Source organism: Theropithecus gelada, chromosome 19, assembly GCF_003255815.1.
Source record: "Theropithecus gelada isolate Dixy chromosome 19, Tgel_1.0, whole genome shotgun sequence".
NCBI lineage: Eukaryota > Metazoa > Chordata > Mammalia > Primates > Cercopithecidae > Theropithecus > Theropithecus gelada.
In genome coordinates this window covers 18101294-18127626 of record NC_037687.1, presented here as the reverse complement: position 1 = coordinate 18127626, position 26333 = coordinate 18101294, and the positions used below count along the sequence as shown (strand labels likewise).

At 54.9% G+C, this 26333-nt stretch overlaps 2 protein-coding genes across 5 annotated transcripts in view; both read left to right on the top strand.

The window, feature by feature from the left end:
- Positions 1-489: 489 nt before the first annotated feature.
- FKBP8 (FK506 binding protein 8) lies at positions 490-11823 on the top strand. Of its 3 annotated transcripts, none has more exons than XM_025366649.1 (9): positions 490-658; positions 2146-2462; positions 5747-5916; positions 6008-6096; positions 6714-6931; positions 7374-7546; positions 10234-10311; positions 10785-10916; positions 11325-11823. In XM_025366649.1, exons 1-9 carry the CDS (start codon positions 513-515, stop codon positions 11409-11411), a joined length of 1410 nt encoding a protein of 469 aa, XP_025222434.1. In that variant the 5' UTR covers positions 490-512; the 3' UTR covers positions 11412-11823. The 3 variants fall into 3 exon arrangements, with proteins under 3 accessions (XP_025222434.1, XP_025222433.1, XP_025222435.1); XM_025366648.1 differs by having other exon boundaries at positions 6711-6931; XM_025366650.1 differs by lacking the exon at positions 490-658 and adding an exon at positions 1176-1254.
- A 7564-nt stretch (positions 11824-19387) lies between these two features.
- Positions 19388-26333, top strand: part of ELL (elongation factor for RNA polymerase II) — a 71119-nt gene continuing 64173 nt past the window's right edge. For both annotated transcript variants that reach the window (XM_025367567.1, XM_025367566.1), the window contains exon 1: positions 19388-19596. In XM_025367567.1, coding sequence (XP_025223352.1) covers positions 19462-19596 — 135 coding nt within the window. In that variant the 5' untranslated portion in view covers positions 19388-19461. The remainder of the gene's footprint in view (positions 19597-26333) is intronic.

Below are 26333 nucleotides of genomic sequence, written 5' to 3'. Positions count from 1 at the left end.
CCAGTGGCCCTGCTGGCTCAGTCGCCTGCCCAGCAGTAATTGAGCGCCTCCGGTATGCACCAGGCAACCTTCTGGACATTAAACTGGGTGGGGGATGGGAGGCAGGTTTCTGTATGCCTTTGGGCACGTCACTCCCCATCAGGCCCTCAGGTTCACTTCTGCAACTAGGGCTTCAGGATGGGTCATTCAGCAACTCCAGAGCTACCCTGCCCGTCAAGCCTGAAGTCTTTAAGGAAATAGCATTTAGAGCAGACTGTCTCCCCAAAAAGCCCCCAAGGTGAGAGTGCATAGATGGGGGTGTTTATCCCCATTTCGCAGATGATCAGGATGAAGCTCAGAGGAGAGGCAGGAGTCGCACAGGCTGCGCGATACTGACCCGCGTCGGGGTCCAGGCCAAGGTCCCCCGCCTCCGCCCCAGTAGCCGGGAGGCTTCGGTCCCTTTAAGAAAGCCCCGCGGAGCCAAGCAGGAAGGGGGAGGTGCCAACGCCCGGGACGGACGTCTGCACCAGCCAATGGCTGTGGCAGTCGCGGCAGCGGAGGCCAATGGGCAAGGCAGGGGCGGGGCCAAGCGGCCGAACCTGGTTCCCGAGGCGCGGCGGCCGCGGCTGGGGGCGGGGAGGGGGGCGCAGGACCCCAAGCGGGGGTCCCGGAGCCAGAGGCAAGTATCCTGGGGTGCTGGGGGAGCCGTGCTGGCCAGGCCGCTGCCCTGGCCTAGACTGGTCCGAGGGCTAGCGCGCCGGGGGCTGCGGCCGATGGGCGGGGCGAGGGGCCGCGGGGGCGGCGAGCCGGGGGGCACGGGGGTCGGGGGTGCCCGAGGGGGCGCGGCCGGGCGGGGGTGGTCGGGGATGGGGGTCACTGGGGGCGAAGGGGATCCAGTGGGGGGATCCCGATGGAGGCGTGCAGGGCCAGGGGAGCCCGAGGCGTGCGGGGGTCGGGTGCCCCAGACTGGTGGCGTCAGACAGGCGTGGGGCGTTGGGGGCCTGGGTCGCGGCTTGACTGAGGGCCCGGCCGGGGCTGTGGGGCGTCAGAAGGGCGTGGGGTGTTATGGGATCGGAAAGGGGGGGCGTCTGGGGACACTGGAGTGTTTACGGCGAGACGGAGCCGCTGTGGGGGGAGCCGGCCCGTGCTGGGGGCGGTGGTGGTTGGGGCGGGGGGGGGGAGGGGAGGCCGAATTGTGCGGGCGCGGGGAATTATGGGGGTGGGGGCTGGGAGGGTCTCAGAAAGTGGGGCCCCGAGCCCGGGAGTAGCAGGCAGGTGAGGGCTGGGGAGGGGATGCGGCCGGCTGGTTTGATGGCTGTGCCAGACTCTTCTGAGCTTGGGGCCTGGGGGACGGAGGGATTGGTTGTTGGTTCAGGAGGCCTGGGGCAAGGACGAGGCTGTGGACTGTGGTGGGACCTCGGCCACTCCTGAAAAGGAGGCTTCTTTGAGGGGGTGGGACCAAGGCCTGATGAGAGGAGGATGGTCTCCTAGAGAAAGGTTTGGGCCAGGGTCCCTGATGTTGGGGTTGTGGGGGATAGTGTTAGATTCAGGGTGTGAAAGGAAAAAACGCTTGGGGTTTCTGGGTGATTACGGTTGGTGCTTTTGGGAAGGGTCTCCCCTTTGGAGAAGAGGCTGGAGGTGGGAGGCCCTGGTAAAAGATTCAATTCCCCCAGTGGCCCTAGAGGCTCTAAAAATGGCTTCCCTAAGGCCTCAGAGGCTGTCCTCTCCACAAAAATCCCAGCACCCCTCGCTTAGCATAGAATCAGGCAAAGCCACAGGGCCTGAAGCCCCAGGTTCAAATCCTCCTTTGGCCTTTGGCTTTCTTTGTGACCTTGGGCAAATGGCTTTGCCCCTCTGGCCTGTTTCCTGTTCTGTAAAATGTAGGGGGGAATCTTCCCTACTTCCTTGAGTGTTTGTAAACATTAAATAATAATTAGCTCTAAGAATGGCTAACACTATTTGAGCCTGATGCCAAGGGCTTGATGCGTGGGTTAATTTCTCCCAACAAGGTGGGGTTGTTATTATACCCACTGTATAGATGAGGAAACTGAGGCCTGGAGCCCTTGAGTTACACAGAAAGTGATCGGCAGTATGGGGAATAGGTATAGTGGAGTCTTTGAGGGGCTGTGTAGGATTCTGACCCACATCTCTGCCCCCCACTTCCAGGGCCAATTCCCGTCCCCCCAGCAGCATGGCATCGTGTGCTGAACCCTCTGAGCCCTCTGCCCCGCTGCCCGCCGGGGTCCCACCGCTCGAGGACTTCGAGGTACTGGATGGGGTTGAGGATGCAGAGGGTGAGGAGGAAGAGGAGGAGGAAGAGGAGGAGGAGGATGACCTGAGTGAGCTGCCACCACTGGAGGACATGGGACAACCCCCGGTGGAGGAGGCTGAGCAGCCTGGGGCCCTGGCCCGAGAATTCCTCGCTGCCATGGAACCCGAGCCCGCCCCAGCCCCGGCCCCGGAAGAGTGGCTGGACATTCTGGGTAAGGAGCAAGGGTGGATCGGGGTGACCTTGGCCCTGGCCCTCTTGTCCCCTGAGCCTCATTTCCCCATCTGTGCTGTGAGGGTTGGAAGTCACATGGTCACCACCATGATCACCAGCCAGAGGCAACTACTGGAGATGCTTCATGTTGATGTACCCCATTCATTGACTCACACACATGTACAATGTGCTGTGTCCCTGTTTCCCAGATCTGGTGACAGTGGCTCAGAGAGGCTGAGTCCCCTGCCCAGAGTCACACAGCCAGCACGCCGGGCGCTGGCAGCTCCTAACCCCATCACCGCATCTTTTTTTGGCGTTTGTCTGACACATGCTTGGGCTCTGAAAAATGTGTCCTGAGTGCACGCCAGCCTGGGCAACACAGCGAGACCCCACTTCCAGAACCAAAAGTGTGTCCTGGGGTCAAGTAGATCGGAGGAATGTTATTTTGTTCAGTCTTCTGGTTGGTTCACAGTAGTCATAGTATTGTAAATGCTCAGAGAAATCCTAAAGAAGAAAACTAGGTGAGCCCACACATGTTCCCCCCAACGTACTCTATCACGGCAACTGAAAACAAGAGAAATGTTAGTATTCTGTGGAAGACGTTTTGCTGCTAGTATAGTACTGATATCTAATATACCAAATAATGCTGGTCCCATGCAAATAATAAGATATCATTACCACTATCAATTGTACTAACAATACTATAGTAATAGTATGTAATCATATCGATACTGATGGAACAGAAATACTACTAAATGTCACCACCAGTACTGATAAAAATCTTACCACTTTTTTTTTTTTTTTGAGACAGAGTCTCACTCTGTCGCCTAGGCTGGAATGCAGTGATGTGATCTCAGTTCACTGCAACCTCCACCTCCCAGATTCAAGCAATTCTCCTGCCTCAGCCTCCTGAGTAGCTGGGATTACAAGTGTCTGCCACCATGCCCGGCTGATTTTTGTATTTTTAGGAGAGACGGGGTTTCACCACATTGGCCAGGCTGGGCTCGAATTCCTGACCTCAGGTGATCCACCTGCCTCGGCCTCCCAAAGTACTGGGATTACAGGTGTGAGCCACCACGCCTGGCCTCTCATTTTTGTATTTTTAGTGGAGACAGGGTCTCACCATGTTGGCCAGGCTAGTCTCAAACTCCTGACCTCATGTGATCCTCCTGCCTCAGCCTTCCAAAGTGCTGGGATTACAAATGTGAGCCACCATGCCTGGTCATTTTTTACTTTTTGTAGAGACGGGGTCTCACCATGTTGCCCAGGCTGGTCTCAAACTCCTGGGTTGAAACAGTCCTCTCACCTCAGCCTCCCAAAGTTCTGGGATTACAGGTATGAGCCACCATGCCTGGCCTTTGCTTAAGTTCTAAATTCATCCCACTTGGTGCTGTGGTGGAGACACGGTGTCACAGGGCCTCTGCTAACCGAGAGCCCCATGAGCACCTCATTTCATGGCTGGGTACATGTGAGTCATTGCACCTGGCCTTTGCTTAACTTCTTTTTCTCTTTTTTTTTTTTTTTTTTGAGACACAGTCTCGCTCTGTCGCCCAAGCTGGAGTGCAGTGGTGTGATGATGTGATCTCGGCTCACTGCAACCTCCACCTCCTGGGTTCAAGCTATTCTCATGTCTCAGCCTCCCCAGTAGCTGGGATTACAGGCAGCCACTACCACACCCAGCTAATTTTTGTATTTTTAGTAGAGACAGGGTTTCGCCATGTTGGTCAGGTTGATCTCGAACTCCTGACCTCAGGTGATCTACCCGCTTTGGCCTCCCAAAGTGCTGGGATTACAGGCATGAGCCACCATGCCTGGCCTTTGCTTAACTTCTAAATTCATCCCACTTGGTGCTGTGGTGGAGACACAGTATCATAAGGGCTCTCCTAACCAAGAGCCCCATGAGTACCTCATTTCATGGCTGGGTAAACTGAGGCCCAAACATCTCAGGGCTAGGATTTCAGCCTGAGGGTGGGGAGACTGGGTTCTTTTTTTTTTTTTTTTTTTTTCTTGAGACTGAGTCTGGCTCTGTCGCCCAGGCTGGAGTGCGGTGGCCGGATCTCAGCTCACCGCAAGCTCCGCCTCCCGGGTTCACGCCATTCTCCTGCCTCAGCCTCCCGAGTAGCTGGGACCACAGGCGCCCACCACTTCGCCCGGCTAGTTTTTTGTATTTTTTAGTAGAGACGGGGTTTCACCGTGTTAGCCAGGATGGTCTCGATCTCCTGACCTCGTGATCCGCCCGTCTCGGCCTCCCAAAGTGCTGGGATTACAGGCTTGAGCCACCGCGCCCGGCCTCTTTTTTTTTTTTTTTGAGACGGAGTCTCGCCCTGTTTCCCAGGCTGGAGTGCAGTGGCGCGATCTGGGCTCACTGCAAGCTCCGCCTCCTGGGTTCACGCCATTCTCCTGCCTCAGCCTCCCGAGTGAGTAGCTGGGGCTACAGGCACCCGCCACTACACCCGGCTAATTTTTTGTATTTTTAGTAGAGGTGGGGTTTCACTGTGTTAGTCAGGATGGTCTTGATCTCCTGACCTCGTGATCCGCCCGCCTCGGCCTCCCAAAGTGCTGGAATTACAGGCGTGAGCCACCAGCCCGGCCGAGACTGGGTTCTTGCCATTTTGAACAGATGCTGGCCTAAGCTTGTGATTCTCCCACACTGGCCTCTCAAATAGCTGGCAACCCGGCCAGCCTTAGTTTTCTTAAAAAAAAAAAACAAAACCAGCCGGGCGCAGTGGCTCACGCCTGTAATCCCAGCACTTTGGGAGGCCGAGGCGGGTGGATCACGAGGTCAGGAGATCGAGACCATCCTGGCTAACACGATGAAACCCCGTCTCTACTAAAAATATAAAAAATTAGCCGGGCGTGGTGGCGGGTGCCTGTAGTCCCAGCTACTCGGGAGGCTGAGGCAGGAGAATGGTGTAAACCCGGGAGGCGGAGCTTGCAGTGAGCTGAAATCCGGCCACTGCACTCCAGCCTGGGCGACAGAGCTAGACTCCGTCTCAAAAAAAAAAAAAAACAAAACAAAACTAGACCAACCATTATTCACTGAGCTGGTCCCTAGCACCAGTACTCTCACCCTGAAGTCTGTCCCGTCCTGCCCAGTGTCCTGCATGTGGGATCCCCCACTGTGGTGGCCACGTGGCCACTGGAAATTTGGCTTGTGCCTCAGTGTTGGGCCAGCACCCTCTGGACAGCTAGTGGGCATAGCTGAGGATAGGAGTGGGGGCTCAGGGGAGCGGCTGCCTGTTTAAGCCGCCAGGTGACAGGCTGCATGTCCCTGGACCCTGGCAGGGAACGGGCTGTTGAGGAAGAAGACGCTGGTCCCAGGGCCGCCAGGTTCGAGCCGCCCAGTCAAGGGCCAGGTGGTCACCGTACATCTACAGACGTCGCTGGAGAACGGCACACGGGTGCAGGAGGAGCCGGAGCTGGTGTTCACTCTGGGTGACTGTGACGTCATCCAGGTGCGGACTGGGGTGGGACAGGGCAGGGGCGAGGGGCGCGCCTCACTGGGTCTGAGTCTGCCTGACTGCCGGCTATCCCCACGCACCCCAGGCCTTGGATCTCAGTGTCCCACTCATGGACGTTGGGGAGACGGCCATGGTCACTGCTGACTCCAAGTACTGCTACGGCCCCCAAGGCAGGTGAGAATCGGCCATCCTTAGGGTCTCTGCAGATCTCAGGAGGGGGGTGGGTGGAGTGGGTGTACCCCTTGGCTCATCATATCTACCTGCCTGTTTTATAGACGAAGAAACTGAGGCTGGGTGAGGTGGCTCACACCTGAAATCCCAGCACTTTGGGAGGTTGAGGTAGGAGGATTGCTTGAGGCCTGGAGTTCCAGACCAATCTAAGTAATATAGACCCTATCTCTATACAAAAATATATATAGCTGGGTGTGGTGCACACCTGTAGTCCCAGCTACTGAGGAGGCTCAGGCAGGAGGATCAGTTGAGCCCAGGTTTTCGAGGCTGCAGTGAACCAAGATTGCACCATGGCACTCCAGCCTGGGCAACAGAGTGAGAACATGTCTCTAAAAAAAAGAGGAAAACCGAGGCTTAGGGAGAGGAACTTGTTCGTCAAGTCCCACAGCTCCAAGGCGGCAAGTCACTTCCCCTGCACTTTACTGAGGAGGGAATGACAGAGGGCGGAGGGTAGACAGATCCGGGGCTTGAGCCAAGCTCGCTCCTTCTATGCCAGCCCAGTGGGTTTAGGGGTCACCAGGTCTGAGTGTTGCCCCTGCCTGCCCCCACCCCACTAGCAGGAGCCCATACATCCCCCCGCATGCGGCCCTGTGCCTGGAGGTGACCCTGAAGACGGCCGTGGACGGGCCTGACCTGGAGATGCTCACGGGGCAGGAGCGCGTGGCCCTGGCCAACCGAAAGCGGGAGTGCGGCAACGCCCACTACCAGCGGGCGGACTTCGTCCTGGCCGCCAACTCCTACGACCTCGCCATCAAGGCCATCACCTCCAGCGCCAAAGGTGACCGCTTGGATCAGATCCCCACCACCTCCCCTGCAAAGGTGTCCACTCTATGCCAGAAACTTCCAGCCCCAGAGAGCCTCAGACTCAGAACATTCTAGAATAGCCCAGAATATGAGTAGATCCCCAACTGCCCCTAACCTAGGGCCTGTTGCAGACTTGTGGTATATCCCAGACCAGTAGAGTGTTGGAGAATGCAAGTGGATATGGGGACGGGGTGACAGTAGACAGGGCCAGTTCACATACACCATGGGCTAGGCCCTTGCTTGCTTAAGGCTCCATGTTGTAGCTTCCTCAGGAGAGCCCCAGGAAAGCGCAGCCCTTGGTCCTGGGTTAAAATTGGGGAAACTGACGCCAGCGAGCCAGCCTCCGCAGAGGGGTGGGTGTCGGGGTGTCTGTTGGAGTGGTGACGGCCGCTGTGGGGGGCATTGTCTCCCAATAGTGGACATGACGTTCGAGGAGGAGGCACAGCTCCTGCAGTTGAAGGTGAAGTGTCTGAACAACCTGGCGGCCTCGCAGCTGAAGCTCGACCACTACCGCGCGGCCCTGCGCTCCTGCAGCCTTGTGCTGGAGCACCAGCCAGATAACATCAAGGCTCTCTTCCGCAAGGGCAAGGTGGGCCACACCCGCGTGCCAGGCCAGGTCACTCAGCCCAGGGTATAGGGGGTGGTCCCCAACCCTGCATTTGAGAAAGGCATAGGTATCAGCCAGCTGAGCTCTGTGGGGTGCAAGTGGAGAAACTGAGACCCAGATGGGTGCAGGAGTGTGGCCTGGTGACAGCAATTTATTGGCTGAGGCCAGATTCGATCCTCAGGTCTTGGGTCCTCAACCTTTGGCCCAGTGTTTTTTGTTTGTTTGTTTTTTTGAGACAGTGTCTCACTGTCACCGAGGCTGGAGTGCAGTGGCATGATCTCAGCTCACCACTGCAACCTCCTCCTCCTGGGTTCAAGTGATTCTCCCGCCTCAGCCTCCCAAGTAGCTGGAACTACAGGCGGGAGCCACCACGCCCAGTTAATTTTTGTATTTTTAGTAGAGACGTGGTTTTGCAAGCAAGACTGTCTCCAAAAAAAATAAGGGTGGACATGACCATGCACATGTCTCGCTCTGTCACCCAGGCTGGAGTGCAGTGGCATGATCTCAGCTCACTGCAACCTCTGCCTCCTGGGTTCAAGCAAGCACATCCAGCTTATTTTTTTGTATTTTTAGTAGAGAGGTGGTTTTGCCATATTGGCCAGGCTGGTCTCGAACTCCTGACCTCAAGTGATCTGCCCGCCTCAGCCTCCCCATGTGCTGAGATTACAGGCGTGAGCCACTGCGCCTGGTTTGGCCCAGTGTTGAGAGCTCCTCACATAGAACCCTCCATGGATCCCGTTTTTTCTCGGAGTTAAGGTGGAATCCTAGTCACAGCCCTGGGCGTGGTGAGTCACGTCCATAATCCCAGTACTTTGGGAGACGGAGGCAGGTGGATTGGTTGAGCCCAGGAGTTCGCAACCATCCTGGGGAACATGGTGAGACCCTGTCTCTAAAATAGAAAAAATAAATAAGTAGGCCGGGCGTGGTGGCTCACGCCTGTAATACCAGCACTTTGGGAGGGTGAGGCAGGTAGATCACCTGAGGTCAGGAGTTCGAGACCAGCCTGGCCAACATGGTAAAACCCTGTCTCTACTAAAAAGACAAAAATTAGCTGGGGGTGGCAGGCGCCTGTAATTGCAGTTACTTGGGAAGCTGAGGCAGGAGAATTACTTGAGCCCAGGAGGCGGAGGTTGCAGTGAGCCGAGATCGCGCTACTCCACTCCGGCTTGGGAGACAGAGCAAGACTCCATCTCAAAAAATAATAATAATTTAATAAATAAATACATAAATAAATAATTAGTTGGACATGGTAGTACACACCTGTAGTCCGAGCTCCTCGGGAGGCTGAGGCTGGAGGATTGTTTGAGCCTAGGAGTTTGAGGCTGCAGTGAGCTATGATCATGCCATTGCACTCCAGCCTGGGCGATTGATCAAGAACCTGTCTCGGCCGGGCGCGGTGGCTCAAGCCTGTAATCCCAGCACTTTGGGAGGCCGAGACGGGTGGATCACGAGGTCAGGAGATCGAGACCATCCTGGCTAACACGGTGAAACCCTGTCTCTACTAAAAAAATACAAAAAACTAGCCGGGCGAGGTGGCAGGCGCCTGTAGTCCCAGCTACTCGGGAGGCTGAGGCAGGAGAATGGCGTGAACCCGGGAGGCGGAGCTTGTAGTGAGCTGAGATCCGGCCACTGCACTCCAGCCTGGGCGACAGAGCGAGACTCCGTCACAAAAAAAAAAAAAAGAACCTGTCTCTAAAAGAAATTAAAAAAAAAAAAACAACCTATGGAAACATCCATTCAGCCTCTTGCCAGTGGAGGTGGTGAGGGAGGAGGTGGCGAGGTGGGTGCCTAGATCTCTAGCTGAGACAGATCCACGGGGGAAGAAGGAGCATGTTGCGGGGGCCAATGCCAAGCTTAGTGTGCACTGATGGAGTTTGAGGGCTAGGGGAGCAGTTTAGGGGTAGCTGGAACCCAAGGATATTACCAGAGCTCCATTTGGGACTTGTATGAGTAGCCAGGAACCTGGCCGTTTTTTTTGTTTTGTTTGTTTTTGAGATGGAGTCTCGCTCTGTCGCCCAGGCTGGAGTGCAGTGGTGTGATCTCAGCTCACTGCAACCTCTGCCTCCTGGGTTCACGCCATTCTCCTGCCTCAGCCTCCTGAGTAGCTGGGACTACAGGCGCCTGCCACCATGCCCGGCTACTTTTTTTGTATTTTTTAGTAGAGACGGGATTTCACCATGTTAGCCAGGATGGTCTCGATCTCCTGACCTCGTGATCTGCCCACTTCAGCCTCCCAAAGTACTGGGATTACGGGCGTGAGCCACCGAGCCTGGCCTGTTTTTTTTAAATTTATTTTTTATTTTTTATTTTTTTTATTTTTAGACAGAGTCACACTCTGTCACCCAGACTGGGGTGCAGTGGCATGATCTCGGCTCACTGCAACTTCTGCCTCCAAGTTCAAGCAATCCTCCCACCTCATCCTCCTGAGTAGCTGGGACTACAGGTGCATGCCACCATGCCTGGCTAATTTTTGTATTTTTTAGTAGAGACGGGGTTTCACCATGTTGGCCAGGCTGTTTTTATTTATTTATTTTTTTGAGATGGAGTTTTGCTCAGGCTGGAGTACATGACACCATCTTGGCTCACTGCAACCTCCTGGGCTGGGTTTCTTGAAGGATAGTGAGGCCGAGGTATGGGTCCAGAGTGATGCCACCCCCTTCCCCTTACAGGTGCTGGCCCAGCAGGGGGAGTACAGTGAGGCCATCCCCATCCTGAGGGCGGCCCTGAAGCTGGAACCTTCCAACAAGGTGAGCAGGACAGGGGCACCCTGGGACTTGCTCGGCTGGGAAGTCCCTCCTGTGGTCTGCCTCAGGTCTTTCTTGCTGTGGTTCTCTGTTGTGCTCCCACCTGGGCAGTGGCACGGGGTAGGTATCTGAAGGGTCCTGGTCAGCTTGTGAAGACCCTCATGACGGCCACATAGGCAGTCTGGGCTCTCACCCCTCCAGCGGCTGAGGGCACTGCCAGCCTGCTCCATGCCAACGTCCTTGGCCTTCCTTCCAGAACCTTCTGTCTCCTGGCTACTTTGTGCTCTGCTCCATCGACTGGCTCCCTAGGAGGGATGGGGTCAGCAGCCCTGACTTTGCTAAGCCCAGAAAGGGGCAAATGGGACCCCCATGTCCCAATGGTCCCAGCACCCAAACAGCCTAGGGTCCCAAAAGGGCAGAGTGCCAGTGAAGACAGGTTGGCCGCCGCGTGTTCTCAGCTTCCCTGCCTTTCACAGACGATCCACGCAGAACTCTCGAAGCTGGTGAAGAAGCATGCAGCACAGCGGAGCACAGAGACCGCCTTGTACCGGAAAATGCTGGGCAACCCCAGCCGGCTGCCTGCCAAGTGCCCTGGCAAGGGTGCCTGGGTAAGCTGGGGCACAGAATGGGCAGGGGCTGCATGCAGGGCATGCCTACCAGAGGGATTTTATTTTGCATACATGAATGTCCTTGGAGACTGGGCCATCCTGGGTGATGCAGGAGACATGGAGAAGGCCCAGCCCTGTGTGATCATGAGTGGAGTTGAAGGTGGAATTCAAGCTGGAGGGCTGCGGGTGGGGAATGGAGCCTCTTCCAGGGCATGAGGGGCAGTGTCCTGGAGGAGGGACCATTTGATTTGGGTTTTGCTATGTGAGTAGGAGTTTGCCAGAAAGTGGGAAATACATGGTCAGGCAATGATTTGTTGGGAGGTCTGTTTGGGCTATGCTGGCAGCTGAGGCCCCAGAGGCCAGTCTTGACCTCGCTCCACCCTTCTCTCCCCTCCTTTTTATCTACAGTCCATCCCATGGAAGTGGCTGTTTGGGGCGACTGCTGTTGCCTTGGGGGGTGTGGCACTCTCTGTGGTCATCGCTGCCAGGAACTGACCGCCCAGGTGGCCGCCACTCCCTCTGCACACCATGGACCCTGCCCTGCGCTTCCCAACTCCCCCAGGCTCCCTGTCCACTGCCCTCCCTGGTCTAGCCCCCTCCTCCGGGTTAGGGGAGCAGGGATTGGGGGTCGTGCAGCCCAGCCAGCAGGAGGGACTAAGGCCCTCTAGGAGGAAAGCCCAGAGGGAGGGGGCCCTCATTCCTTCAGACCCAGTTTTCCTTCACCCTCCTTACTCTGCTGGGCTAGGTCTCCGCCAGGGCCGGCCTCAGTTTCTCCTCAACAGGCCTGGGGGCAGCCCTTCCCCTGCCTAGTCCCCGCCTGAGTGCCAGCCCCCCTGCCCCGCCTGCCGCCCCCTGTCCAGGCTCCCTCCCCGCCACAGTGAAATAAAGCCTCCCATCCTGCAGTTTCCACAGACTCCTGAGCTTTCTTCTACCACCACCTGGGGCTGGGCCAGAGAAAGCCTTTGATGCATCTGGAGTCACACAGCATGGTGGATGTGGTTGAGCCAGCTGGAGCTGGGGGTCTCCTCTCTGGGCACAACACACTAGCTCTACAGAGGAGAAACTGAGGCATAGAGAAGTGGGGTGATGTAGCAGGGAACAAGTGGGTTGAGAGGTCTGACTCAGCTGGACTCTGGGGGTGTTCCTGCCCAGCTCCACCCATTACCCCAGGATTCACTGTTTCCTTACCCGAAATCCAGGACCCCAATGGGTCCTAACTTGAGGCTGCCGCATGGGTTCTGTGGCATCATTGCTTTACCTAGTGGATGTGCCGAATTCAATAGACAGATGGTAGGAGGATGACGAGCACAGGAATTTGAGGCTTTAGTGAACTATCATTGCGCCACTGCACTCCAGCCTAGGCTGGAAGACCTCACAAGAGTGAGGTCTCTCTTTTTATTTTTTCTTTATTTATTTTTAAGACAGAGTCTTACTCTGTCACCAGGCTGAAGTACAGTGGCACGATCTCTGCTTACTGCAACCTCCACCTCTTGGGTTCAAGCAATTCTCCTGTCTCAGCTTCCCGAGTAGCTGGGACTACAGGCGTGTGCCACTACGCGCAGCTAATTTTTGTATTTTTAGTAGAGACAGGGTTTCACCATGTTGGTCAGGATGGTCTTGATCTCTTGACCTTGTGATCCGCCCGCCTAGGCCTCCCAAAGTGCTGGGATTACAGGTGTGAGTCAGCGCACCCAGCTCTTTTTTTGTTTGTTTTTTTTAAAGAGGCGGGTGTAGTGTCATGGCCTGTAATTTCAGCTCTTTGGAAGCCAAGGTGGGAGGGTCGCTTGAGCCCAGCTTGGTCAACATAGTGAGAATCCATCTGTGATTTTTTTTTTTTTTTTTTTTTTTTTTTTTGAGATGGAGTCTCGCTCTGTCACCCAGGCTGGATGGAGTGCAGTGGCCAGATCTCAGCTCACTGCAAGCTCCGCCTCCCAGGTTTACGCCATTCACCTGCCTCAGCCTCCCACGTAGCTGGGACTACAGGCACCCGCCACCTCGCCCGGCTAGTTTTTTGTATTTTTTTTAGTAGAGACGGGGTTTCACCATGTTAGCCAGGCTGGTCTCGATCTCCTGACCTTGTGATCCGCCCATCTCGGCCTCCCAAAGTGATGGGATTACAGGTTTGAGCCACTGCGCCCGGCCTGATTTTTTTTTTTTTTTTTTTTTTTTTTAAAAGAGTGCGCCAGGCACTGTGGTTCCCACCTGTAATCCCAGCACTTTGGGAGACCCAGGTGGGTGGATCACTTGAGCTCAGGAGTTCCAGACCAACCTGCCCAACATAGTGAAACCCCATCTCTACTTAAAATACAAAAATTAGCTGAGTGTAGTGGCGCATGTCTGTAATCGCAGCTACTCGGGAGGCAGAGGTTGCAGTGAACCAAGATCATGGGACTGCACTGCAGCCTGGGCAACACAGCGAGACTCCATCTCAAAATGAGACAGATGGGGTCCAGGGGAGAGGATGTGAATGTCTGGATGCGGCCTGTGAGGAAGCACAGCTGGAGGCCCAGGAAGACCTCTCCCAGGGGATGTGTGCACTGATATTTCAGTGATGGCAAGGGTCTGCCCATGCAGGGAACTGACAGCCCCAGGTCTGGGCAACAGCACGCCCTGTGCAAAGGCCCTGGGGCCAGATCTAGCCTGGTGCATTCCAGATGGATGAGGCCAGGTAGCCCGCAGAGCCCCACCCTGCAGGGCTTCAGGGGCCATGAGAAAGGGCCAGGGTTGATGCTGGCAGGTTCCCTGATCCCATCTGGCTCTCCCAACTCCGGACTCTGGGAGCTTCTCCCATGATGCCGCTCACCAGTACAGCTAGGATAGGCGGAGCCAGCACTGGGGCCTCTGACACCCCAGCACCTGCACCTTCTTCTTACTGTTCCATCTTGCCCCCAAGAATGAGGACATCCCTGAAAATTGACCACTACATTCATCTCACCTGCATCTATCACCTTATAGCCCAGGAGGGGAAGCTCCCTGCCACAGCCACCCAGCAGAAACTGGTGCAGAAGGGAGGTTGGAGGCCCTCCCAAAGGCCTGGGACTCCAATCTACACCCCCACCTTACTCACTCACCCGCCGCTTCTAGGCCCTTGTTCTCTGGGTCACCTGGATAACTTGAGGCTGGGTGTGGCTTGAGTCTGTGCCCTCTTTCCAGTGGCTAGCCCCAGGTTCAGGCAATTCTCCTGCCTCAGCCTCCCAATTAGCTGGGATTATAGGCATGTGCCACCACACCCAGCTAATTTTTTTTTTTTTTTTTTTTGCACGCCAGCTCTGTCACCCAGACTGGAGTGCAGTGGCATGATCTTGGCTCACTGCAATCTCTGACCTCTGACTCCCGGGTTCAAGTGATTCTCCTGTCTCAGCTTCCCAAGCAGCTGGGATTACAGGTGCACACCACCACACCTGGCTAATTTTTTATTATTTATTTATTTATTTTTTTTGAGTCTTACTCTGTCGCCCAGGCTGGAGTGCAGTGGTGGGATCTCGGCTCACTGCAACCTCCGCCTCCAGGATTTAAGGGATTCGCCTGCCTCATCCTCCTGAGTAGCTGGGATTACAGGCGCGTGCCACCATGCCCAGATAATTTTGTATTTTTAGTAGAGACAGGGTTTCACCACATCGGTGATTAACTTTCTTTTTTTTTTTGTCTCTCTCTGTTACCCAGGCTGGAGTGCAGTGGCACCATCTCAGCTCACTGCAACCTCCACCTCCCGGGTGCAAGGGATTCTTGTGCCTCAGAATCCCTATAACAAGCATGTAATCCCAGCACTTTGGGAGGCCAAGGAGGGTGGATCACCTGAGGTCAGGAGTTCAAGACCAGTCTGGCCAACATGGTGAGACCCGGTCTCTACTAAAAATGCAAAAATCAGCCAGGTGTGGTGGCATGCGCCTGTAATCCCAGCTGCTCAGGAGGCTGAAGCAGAAGAATTGGCTTGAACCCAGGAGACAGAGGTTGCAGTGACCTAAAATTGCACCATTGCACTCCAGCCTAGGCAACAAGAGTGAAACTCATTACCAATATGTGTGTGTGTGTGTGTGTGTATATATACATACAACCTCTTGACATTTCATAATGCAAAGTCAACTTGTTTCCTGTTCATGTAGAGCACAAATCCGTTTTTTTTTTTTTTTTTTACCCCGAAACAGAGTATTACTCTGTTGCCCAGGCTGGAGTGCAGTGGCCTGATCTCGGCTTATTGCAACCTCTGCCTTCCGGGTTCAGTGATTCTCCTGCCTCAGCTTCCAAAGTAGCTGGGATTACAGGCGAGTGCCACTATGTCCAGCCAATTTGTTTGGTATTTTTGGTAGAGGTGAGGTTTCATCTTGTTGGACAGGCTGCTCTCGAACTCCTGGCCTCGTAATCCACCTGCCTCAGCATTCCGAAGTGCTGGGATTACAGGCATGAGCCACTGTGCCCAGCTCAGCACACAAATCTTAAGATACAGAATTTCTTCAATCCAGGAGCTCCTAAGTCTTGTTTTTTTCTTAGAGACACGGTCTCGCTGTGTCACCCAGGCTGGAGTGCAGTGGTGCAGCTCTCTGCAGCACTGACCCGCCCCCCTGCACTCAGGTGATCTTCCCACCTCAGCCTCCCAAGTAGCAGGGGCTACAGGCATTTGCCACTGTTCTCAGCCAATATTTTAGTGTTGAATTGCAGCCTAGACCTGGCTAAATGTGAGACTGATAGTTAATATTTCACTCACTTGCTTGATGCACTTTTTTTTTTTTGAGATGGAGCCTCACTCTGTCACCTAGGTTGGAGTGCAGTGGGGTGATCTTGGCTCACTGAGACCTCTGTCTCACGGGTTCAAGTAATTCTCCTGCCTCAGCCTCCCGAGTAGCTGGGACTGTAGGTGCGTGCCACGACGCCCGGCTAATTTCTATGTTTTTATTAGAGACGGGGTTTCACCATGCTGACCAGGCTGGTCTTGAACTCCCAACTTCAAGTGATCCGCCCACCTCGGCCTCCCTTAGTGCTAGGATTATAGGTGTGAGCCACTACGCCTGGTCGCTTGTTTGATAAACTTTTTAAAAAGCTTTATTAAAGGAAGGAAATGTCCTTCCTGGCCAAGCAAACTGCCAGTGCCAACCAATGTCTGGAGTTGAAATAGCCCTGCAGGACGGGCGCGTGGCTCAAGCCTATAATCCCAGCACTTTGGGAGGCCGAGACGGGCGGATCATGAGGTCAGATTGAGACCATCCTGGCTAACACGGTGAAACCCCGTCTCTACTAAAAAATACAAAAAAACTAGCCGGGCGAGGTGGCGGGTGCCTGTAGTCCCAGCTACACGGGAGGCTGAGGCAGGAGAATGGCGTGAACCCGGGAGGCAGAGCTTGCAGTGAGCCGAGATTGCACCACTGCACTCCAGCCTGGGCGACAGAGCGAGACTCCATCTCAAAAAAAAAAAAAGAAAAGAAAAAGAAAAAATACAAAAAAACTAGCCATGCGAGGTGGCAGGCGCCTGTAGTCCCAGCTACTCGGGAGGCTGAGGCAGGAGAATGGCGTAAATCCGGGAGGCGGAGCTTGCAGTGAGCTGAGATCCGGCCACCGCGCTCCAGCCTGGGCGACAGAGCAAGACTCAGTCTCAAAAAAAAAAAAAAAAAAGAAGAAAACAGAAATAGCCCCAGAGCTTCCCAGAACATGCAAATTATGACGTGGTCCGGGGATGGGGAGGAGAGAGGCCCCGAATGGCTGGACTAGGATTGTGAAATTGAATGTGGTCATTCACTTGGCCACTTCATCCTCAAAGGTTTGAGCTGGATGTGGGTGGCGAACTGGAGCATCCAGTAGGTGTGATATTGCAGTTGTGTTGAAGGCATGGAATGCTTTTCATGGGTGGCGAAGGGTATCCCTCGTGGATGGCATAGCTGTGCAAGGTATGCCAGCTGGACCACGTGTGATACCTTTGGAGAACGACGGGGATGGCTTTTTCTTTCATACCAACACATTTACTAACACCTCCCATGTACCTGGCCTTGAGCAGTGACTCAGCCGGGCCTTACCCGACCTGCTATGGGCTGTGAATTGGAAGTGAGCATTGCAGAAGGAATTTTGCATGTGTACACGAGCTCACATTTCTGGAGCATTTGAACAGGGCGAGCTACATGTGTCCTTGTCTCATGTCATCGTCAGAGGACAATCAGGTAGATGCTGTTACACTCCCTGTTTCCTGGATGAGCAAACTGAGGAACAGAGAGGGCAAGACATGTCCAAGACCACACATGGGGCAAGGGGCAGGGTGGGGTCACTGCTTCCATCAGAGAGCTCACCAGGTGGACTACGTGTCCAGGGGGCACTCTAGGGTAATCAACTCACTTGCAATATTGTGGGTGACCTAGTTCTTTTTCTTTTTTCTTGAGACAGAGTCTCGCTGTGTCACCCAGGCTGGAGTGCAGTGGCGCGATCTCAGCTCACTGCAAACTCCGCCTCCCAGGTTCATGCCATTCTCCTGCCTCAGCCTCCCGAGAGTAACTGGGACTACAGGCACCTGTCACAATGCCTGGCTAATTTTTTTGTATTTTTAGTAGAGACGGGGTTTCACTGTGGTAGCCAGGATGGTCTCGATCTCCTGACCTTGTGATCCACCCGCCACAGCCTCCCAAAGTGCTGGGATTACATGTGTGAGCCACCACGTCCGGCCTTGTTCGCAGAAATTTTTAAGAACTAGGTCATCCATGGCCGGGAGCGGTGGCTCACGCCTGTAATCCCAGTACTTTGGGAGGCCGAGGCAGGTGGATCACTTGAGGTCGGGGGTTCGAGACCAGCCTGACCAACATGGTGAAAACCTGTCTCTACTAAAAATACAAAATTAGCTGGGCGTGGTGGTGCATGCCTGTAATCCCAGCTACTCAGGAGGCTGAGGCAGGAGAATTGCTTGACCGGGAGGCAGAGGTTGCAGTGAGCCAAGATCATGCCACTGCACTCCAGCCTGGGCAACAAGAGTAAAACTCTGTCTCTAAACAAACAAACAAAAATGTCTGCAGATGGCCAGGCGCAGTGGCTCATGGCCTACAATCCTAGCACTTCCTAGCACTTTGAGAGGCTGACGCAGGAGGTTCTTTTGAACCCAGGAGTTTGAGACCAGCCTGGGCAACATGGAAAAATCCCATCTCTTCAAAAAATACAAAAAATTGGCCCAGTATGGTGGAGCAGGCCTGTAATTTCAGCTACCTGGGAGGCTGAGGTGGGAGGATGGGTTGAGGCCAGGAGTTCGAGGCTGCAGTGAGCCAAGATCATGCCACTGCACTCCCACCTAGGTGACAGAGTGAGACCTTGCCTCAAAAAAAAAAAAAAAAAAAAAGGCCAAGTGCAGTGGCTTACGCCTGTAAAACCAGCACTTTGGGAGGCTGAGGCGGATGGATCATGAGGTCAGGAGATTGAGACCATCCTGGCTAACACGGTGAAACCCCGTCTCTATTAAAAATACAAAAAATTAGCCGGGTATGGTGGCACGCGCCTGTAACCCCAGCTACTTGGGAGGCTGAGGCAGGAGAATCTCTTGGACCCAGGAGGCGGAGGCTGCAGTGAGCCTGAGATTGTGCCACTGCTCTCCAGCCTGGGTGACAGAGTGAGACTCCATCTCAAAAAAAAAAAAAGAAAAGAAAAGAAAATGGAAGGCTGGGCTTGGTGGCTCACGCTTGTAATCCTAGCACTTCAGGAGGCCCAGACAAGGAGGATCAGTTTGAATTCAGGAGGTCGAGGGTGCAGTGAGCCATGATGGCGCCATTGCACTCCAGCCTGGACAACACAGCAAGACCCCTCAAAAAAAAAAATAGGAAAATGAAGCTGGACTGCACCATCGCTCAAGGCCTGTGGGGATGTAGGATTTTATCCTATTAAAAGTATTCATCTCATAAGAAAAAGTTTACCAGCTCCTCCTCCACCTACCGGTCCAGCACCTTCCCTGGGTGGAAGTCCCATCATCCCACCCTAAGGGATGCCCTATAGGTCCAACTCAGCTTCCAACGCGCGCGCCTCGTTTACATAGCCACGCCCACCCTCCCTAGCCCGCGACCGGGCCTACCCACCCACGTGTTTCACGCCGGCTCCGCCCCTCCACGCCCTCTCTGCGGCTTTCCACAGAAGCCAAAGACGGAAGACTGTAGAGATCTCATAAATAATGCATCACGTCAGCGGCTGTCGGGGCGGGGCTTTGACGCGCCTGGCTGAGTCAGGGTTATGTATAATACTATGGAGGTGGGGCCTGGAGGGGTGCGCGTGTTGAGGCGGAGTTCGTTCACGGAAGTGGCCGCCTCTAGGGCCTGAAGAGGCAGGGCCATCAGTGCCTTATGAATTTGCAACAACTTGGGGCGTTGACTGTGGGCCTTGTGGGGCCCGCAGGGGGCGTGGCCAGGCGCGTCTCCTGAATAATGCAGTACGCTGCCTGGCGGTACGCCGGCGACTGTTGGCTTCGCGGGACTCTGGGGGGCGTGGCCAGCCGCGTCTCATGAATAATGCAGCACGTCAGCGGGCGGCGGGGCGGGGCGTGGCCGGCGCGGCGGCGCTGGAGCCGGGAAGGGGGGCGCGGGGGAGAGATGGTCGCAAGATGGCGGCGCTGAAGGAGGCTAGGAGCTACGGGCTGTCGTGCGGGCGGGTTAGCGACGGCAGCAAGGTGTCGGTGTTCCACGTGAAGCTCACCGACAGTGCCCTGAGGGCCTTCGAGAGCTACCGCGCCAGACAGGTGAGTGGCATGGCGCCCGGCGCGCCAGTGGGGAACGTCGGGGCGCGGGCCGGCCTCGCGCGCCCCTCACTGAGGCGTCCGGGCTCGGAGACGCTGGGTCTGTGGTGCTGCTTGCGGGTCCCTGGGCCGGCAGGGCGCGGAGTGGGCGCCCGTCCGGCCTGGAGCGCTGAGAACCGCGTTCCTTCTCAGCACTAGGAGGCAATACAGGCGGGCGGCCCGGGGCTGCTGAGGAGCCCAGACTCGCGCGCCGGGCCGGGAGGGCGTCGGTGTAGGCACCTGGCGGCGTACGGGGCCTTTCTGGCCTGCCCCGCACCTGAGCAGGATCCAGTTTGCGCACCTGGCGGCGGGGCGAGGAGGCGGTGGGCCGCACGGTCTCGGCACGGTGATAGGGGAAAGGTGGGGGCTTTTCCATCTGGGGCCCGAGTAGAGCCGTTGGTGGGGGTGACTGTGTCTGCCCTCATGGGAAGCAACGATCGTCTGTGTGCCTGGCAGGGGGTGGTCAGCGGGGCACTTGTGGGGGCCTGTTCTGTCTGGGTGGGAGGCTGTCTGCAGCTGGGGGCCGGCTTTGACGCGTTCCGATGAAGCCCCTCAGGTTGGGCCACTTTGGTTCTTGGGACGGGGAGTTTGGGCAGAAACTGACAGCTTGTCCCAGCTTTCTGCTCCCCTTACGCCCCTTACACCCTGTCTCTCCGTACACCCTTGGAGAGGGGAAGTGTTGGGGGCGGCTGTGATGTTTTCCTCAGGGCACATGTAGGGGTATCCCTGCCACCCGGGAGGAAACTCTGGCTACCACATCTGGCCGCTGACTCTGGAACTTCTCAGAGGCAGATTTGGGCCCATCTGGGGGAAGTTTGAGGCGTTTCGGTTCTGCCACCTGGCTGGTGGTGGGGAGGGGAGGCTGCCGTGTATGTTCTCTTGGGCCTGACTTTGGGGCGCATCTGGGGCCGTGGTCAGAAACCTGCCTTTTTCATTTCTGTTTGTGTCATGGCCCCCCCCGCCCCGGTCTGTGCTGGGTCAGAAGTTGCAGATGACCAGTGGTCAGGTCCCGAGGGGAAGTGGTTTAGGAACCTTGTAACTCCTTTTCTGGAAATTGGGGGCTTCATAGCCCTAAAGGGAGTGGGGGTGGGTCTAGTCTCAGACTCAGAGAGCCCTGCTCCCTGCATGTGTGTGTTTGTGTATACTGGTGATGGTGGTGGTGGGGGGGGGTGCCGCGGGCGGGTGAGGAGGGAGACTAACTAGGAAGGAATGTGGCTTTCTTCCTGCCCCGAACTTGTTCAGCTCCATTAGCTAAGCCGAGAATTTCTTCCCCTGTTTGGTTTCCACTGCTCTCCCGGTGCCCACCCCTTCCGTGCTTCTTTCCCATGTCTTTGGGTAATTTCCTCCCTGTCCTGGTGTCTCAGTTTTCCCCTTCATAGAACGAGGATTTCATTTTTTTCGGAAGAGCAAGTTCGCACCTTGTCAAAAAGACTCCCCAAGATGAGGCTAAGGCGCCCCTGCAGGTGAGGAGGAGATGGTGGCAGCGACAGCAGCTGCTGGCCCGTGACCAGCCAGAGCCTCTCTTCCTGGTAGAATTCTGGCCCTGGGTCTTTTTCCCTGAGCGATTCTGACTTGTCCTGCGGGAAGGCAGGCTTTCCTAGAAACAGCTGGGGGAGAGATCATGAGTCATGTAACTACGATGGACTTGGTACCTGGTCACCACTGTCTTCTGCGCTTTGGGAACCAGGAGCTCCGCCTTCTCTCTGATGCTGCTCTTGCTTGCTTCAGTACAGAAGGTCTGCCTGTGTGTCCACCTCATGCTGTCACACAGCTATTTTTACTTTAGGGTATTGGTTACATCCCCTCTCTAAGCTGGATCTTCCTCATGTTAGGGTGAAGGTTACTGTGGACTGTTACTCTCGGAGCCCAGCTGTGTAGGGCAGTGTGTTGACCAGCCAGGAGGGGCTCCCTAGAATAACTTCTCCAAGCCATCTAGAGCAACTTGGCTGGCTGGATTATATTTTGGGGTGATTCAAACTCGGGTTTTTCTCAAAAAGCTGTCTGGTAATTTAAGTGGCTTGGCCACTTTCTGTCTTTTTTTTTTTTTTGAGATGGAGTCTCGCTCTGTCGCCCAGGCTGGAGTGCAATGGCCGGATCTCAGCTCACTGCAAGCTCCGCCTCCCGGGTTTACGCCATTCTCCTGCCTCAGCCTCCCGAGTAGCTGGGACTACAGGCGCCCGCCACCTCGCCCGGCTAGTTTTTTTTTTGTATTTTTTAGTAGAGACGGGTTTCACCGTGTTAGCCAGGATGGTCTCGATCTTCTGACCTTGTGATCCGCCCGTCTCGGCCTCCCAAAGTGCTGGGATTACAGGGTTGAGCCACCGCGCCCGGCCTTTTTTTTTTTTTTTTTTTGAGATGGAGTTTCATTCTGCTGCCCAGGCTGGAATGCAGTGGCGCGATCTCGGCTCACTGCAGCCTCTGCCTCCTGGATTCAAGCGATTCTCCTGCCTCAGCCTCCTGAGTAGCTGGGACTATAGGCACATGCCACCACGCCTGGCTAATTTTTGTATTTGTAGTAGAGTCAGGGTTTTGCCATGTTGGCCGGGCTGGTCTTGAACTCCTGACCTCCAGTGATCCGCCCTTCTCGGCCTCTAAAAGTGCTGGAACTGCAGGTGTGAGCCACTGCTCCCAGCCAGCTCGGCTACTTTCGAATTTAATCTTGCCCATGGGGCAGTACGGTGGATGGACTTCTCTAAGAACAGGGCACCTCCATGCTCTCTGTGGTTTTGGGTAGTGAGCTTGAGGAAGGCAGCTTGAAGAACTTGATTGTGTAACCAGAGAAGTGTACTGGTTATGGACAAACTCTCATGTGGACAGCTCTATCAACCAGCAGCCAGAGTTTTCTATTCCCCATGCTGTGGTTACTTAGTTTGCCAATTGCAACTTCTGGAGAGGGCTTTTATTTTTAGTTTTTTTTTTTTTTTTTTTTTTTGAGATGGAGTCTTGCTCTGTCGCCCAGGCTGGAGTGTAGTGGCACGATCTCAGCTCACTGCAAGCTCCGCCTCCCGGGTTCACACCATTCTCCTGCCTCAGCCTCCCCAGCAGTTGGGACTACAGGCACATACCACCAGCCCCGACTAATTTTTTCTATTTTTCGTAGAGGCGGGTTTCACCGTGGTAGCCAGGATGGTCTCGATCTCCTGACCTTGTAATATGCCCTCCTCGGCCTCCCAAAGTGCTGGGATTACAGGCGTGAGTCACTATGCCCGGCCAATTTTTGTTTTTAATTACGAAGAGGCTTTTACAAATTCAGGTGTGGCAGGGGCTAGAAGGGAACTTGTTGTGGAACTTTCTCTTTGGCTCCTAGGAGCAGGTAATCCTAGCTCTGGGAACAGCCCAGGTAGAAGCCCTCCTGTTTTCTCTCCCCAGAGGGCTTTGGTGTTGACTTGGTAGCCAGCTGGAGCAGCATGGTGGAAGGTAAAGGCGCAGCAATACCCGTAGCTGCTGGCCTTCTCATTCTACCTTGGACTTCCTGTAGTTTTTCTTTCCTTTTTTTTTTTTTTTGAGACAGGATCTTGCCCTGTTGCCCAAGCTGGATTGCACTGGTGTAATCTCAGCTCACTGCAACCTCCACCTCCCGGGTTCAAGTGATTCTCCTGCCTCAGCCTCCCAAGTAGCTGGGACTACAGGCACACACCACCATGCCTGGCTAATTTTTGTATTTTTAGTAGAGGTGGGGTTTTACCATGTTGGTCTGGATGGTCTCAAACTCCTGACCCCTCAAGTGATCCACCTGCCTCAGCCTCCCAAAGTGCTGGGATTATAGGCCCGAGTCGCTACGCTGGGCCTTTTTTTTTTTTTTTTTTTTTTTTAGAGGTGGGATTTTGCTCTATTGCCCAGGCTGGAGTGCAGTGGCGTGATCATAGCTCACTGCAGCCTCGAACTTCCAGGCTCAAGCCAGCCTCAGTCTTCTGAGTAGCTGGGGGCCACAGGTGTGTACCACTGCCCCGGCTAAGTTTTAAAGTTTTTTGTAGAGACAGGGTCTCACTATGTTGCCAAGGCTTGTTTCAAACTCCGGGGCTTAAGTGATTTCCCTGCCTGCCTCAGCCTCCCAAAGTGCTGGAATTACAAGAGTGAGCCATCGTGCCTGGCCTAGTTTTGTTGTTGTTGTTTTTTGAGACAGAGTTTCACTCTTGTTGCCAGGCTGGAGTGTAATGGCGTTATCTCTGCTCACTGCAACCTCAACCTCCCAAGTAGCTGAGCTCACAGGCATGCGCCACCGTGGTCTGCAAATTTTGTATTTTTAGTAGAGACTGGGTTTTATCTTGTTGGTCAGTCTGGTCTTTTTTTTTTTTTTTTTTTTTTTTTTTTTTTTTTGAGACGGAGTCTGGCGCTGTCGCCCAGGCTGGAGTGCAGTGGCCGGATCTCAGCTCACTGCAAGCTCCGCCTCCCGGCTTCACGCCATTCTCCGGCCTCAGCCTCCCGAGTAGCTGGGACTACAGGCGCTGCCACCTCGCCCGGCTATTTTTTGTATTTCTTAGTAGAGACAGGGTTTCACCGTGTTAGCCAGGATGGTCTCGATCTCCTGACCTCGTGATCCGCCCATCTCGGCCTCCCAAAGTGCTGGGATTACAGGCTTGAGCCACCGCGCCCGGCCAGGTCTTTTTTTTTTTTTTGAGACGGAGTCTCGCTCTGTCGCCCAGGCTGGAGTGCAGTGGCCGGATCTCAGCTCACTGCAAGCTCCGCCTCCCGGGTTCCCGCCATTCTCCTGCCTCAGCCTCCCGAGTAGCTGGGACTACAGGCGCCCACAACCGCGCCCGGCTAATTTTTTGTATTTTTAGTAGAGACGAGGTTTCACCGTGGTCTCGATCTCCTGACCTTGTGATCCGCCCGCCTCGGCCTCCCAAAGTGCTGGGATTACAGGCGTGAGCCACCGCGCCCGGCCAGTCTGGTCTTAAACTCCTCACCTCAGGTGATCCTCCTGCCTTGGCCTCCCAAAGTGCTGGCATTACAGGAGTGAGCCATCGTGTCTGGTCTAGTTTTTCCTCTTTCTTTTCTTTTCTTCTTATTTATTTTTTTTTGAGACAGGGTCTTACTCTGTCACCTAGGCTGGAGTACAGTGGTGTGATCATAGCTCACTGCAGCCTCCAACTCCCAGGCTTAAGTGATCTTCCCACCTCAGCTGCCCAGAGTGCTGGGACTACAGGCATGAACCATTGTGCCTGGCCCAGTTTTTTTCTTTCTCTTTTAATCCCAGCACTTTGGGAGGCTGAGGCGGGAGGATCCCTTGAGGTCAGGAGTTTGAGACCAGCCTGGCCAATGTGGTGAAAACCTGTCTCTACTAAAAATACAAAAAAATTAGCCAGGCATGGTGGTGCGTGCCTGTAATCCCAGCTACTTGGGAGGCTGAGGCAGGAGAATCTGGGAGATGGAGGTTGCAGTGAACCGAGATCGCACCACTGCACTCCAGCCTGGGTGACAGAGGGAGACTCTGTGTCAGAAAACAAAATGACGGCCAGGCACGGTGGCTCACGCCTGTAATCCCAGCACTTTGGGAGGCCGAGGCAGGCGGATCACGAGGTCAGGAGATCGAGACCATCGTGGCTAACACAGTGAAGCCCTGTCTGTACTAAAAAAACATAAAAAATTAGCCAGATGTGGTGGTGGGTGCCTGTAGTCCCAGCTACTGGGGAGGCTGAGGCAGGAGAATGACAGGAACCTGGGAGGCGGAGCTTGCAGTGAGCCGAGATCGCACCACTGCACTCCAGCCTGGGCGACAGAGCGAGACTCTGTCTCAAAAAAAAAAAAAAGAAAAAAGAAAACAACGAAACGTTCATGGGTTGTAAGGTGGCTGTTCTTGTGGATCTCCCGGTTTGCTCTGATGAGTGATTTCCGGGAGAGGGGAGAGTGGAAGCATGGACACACCCCTTCCTTCCAATACAGTGTCACTCACCTGCGTGGGGAAGTAACCTCTGGTCACTCTGAGGAAGTAACCCTCCCAGGGGCACTTGGGTTGTAGTTCATCATTAGGGGTTTGCATGGGCTCTGTTGCTGAATGACCTCTTCTGGATCACAAGCTCCTTGGTGGAGAGGAGCACACTGTTCAAAAAAAATTGAGGGCCCAGGAAGGGCTTCATGAGGCCTAGGGATTAGAGCCTCTCTCTATTTGAATCTCAGCTCTACCTGCCTCCTGAGGCCATGGGTGAGTGCCTGACCCTCCCATCTCCGAATCCTTTTCAGAACTGGGGTCAGCAGTATTTGACCTGCTCCCTCAAGTTCCAGATCCTTCTCTCAGGGCTGTGAGGATCCTGGTGCCTGACCCTTTCTGAGTTCCAGATTCTCTTCCTTTTGGGAGGAGAATAACCTGACCCCTCTTGTCCTCTGAGCCCTTAGTGAACATACCCAGAGCTGGCTCCTGGGGGGCTGGTCCCTGCCTGGAGGTTCATACAGCGCCGGTGGGAGACTCTGGATCACTAATCTAACCCAATATGATTGAGCCTCTGGTCAGTGCACATGGCTCGGGGTCTGGATACCCACTAGTGATTGAGATGGGCCCTTCATGTCATGAGCTGACATTCTAGTGGCAGGAGACAGAGAATTCATGAACAGGAAGGATGGCACAGAAATTAGCAAGAGGAACTCGCTGTTGGTCAATGTTAGTGATGGTGAGGGGTACAGGTGGGGCAGTCAGTGGGTGCTTCCAGCAGGTGACACAGAGCTGCAGTCTGCTGGGGGAAGGGTCCCAGGCATGGCTGGCATGC

Bases quoted from the DNA above. Each gene is read 5' to 3' on its own strand.
- FKBP8 (XM_025366648.1), top strand. From the start codon at position 513: ATGGCTGTGGCAGTCGCGGCAGCGGAGGCCAATGGGCAAGGCAGGGGC. The intron at 6,932-7,373 runs GTGACCGCTTGG...GTCTCCCAATAG, and splicing joins CATCACCTCCAGCGCCAAAG to TGGACATGACGTTCGAGGAG. The intron at 10,917-11,324 runs GTAAGCTGGGGC...TTTTATCTACAG, and splicing joins GCCCTGGCAAGGGTGCCTGG to TCCATCCCATGGAAGTGGCT.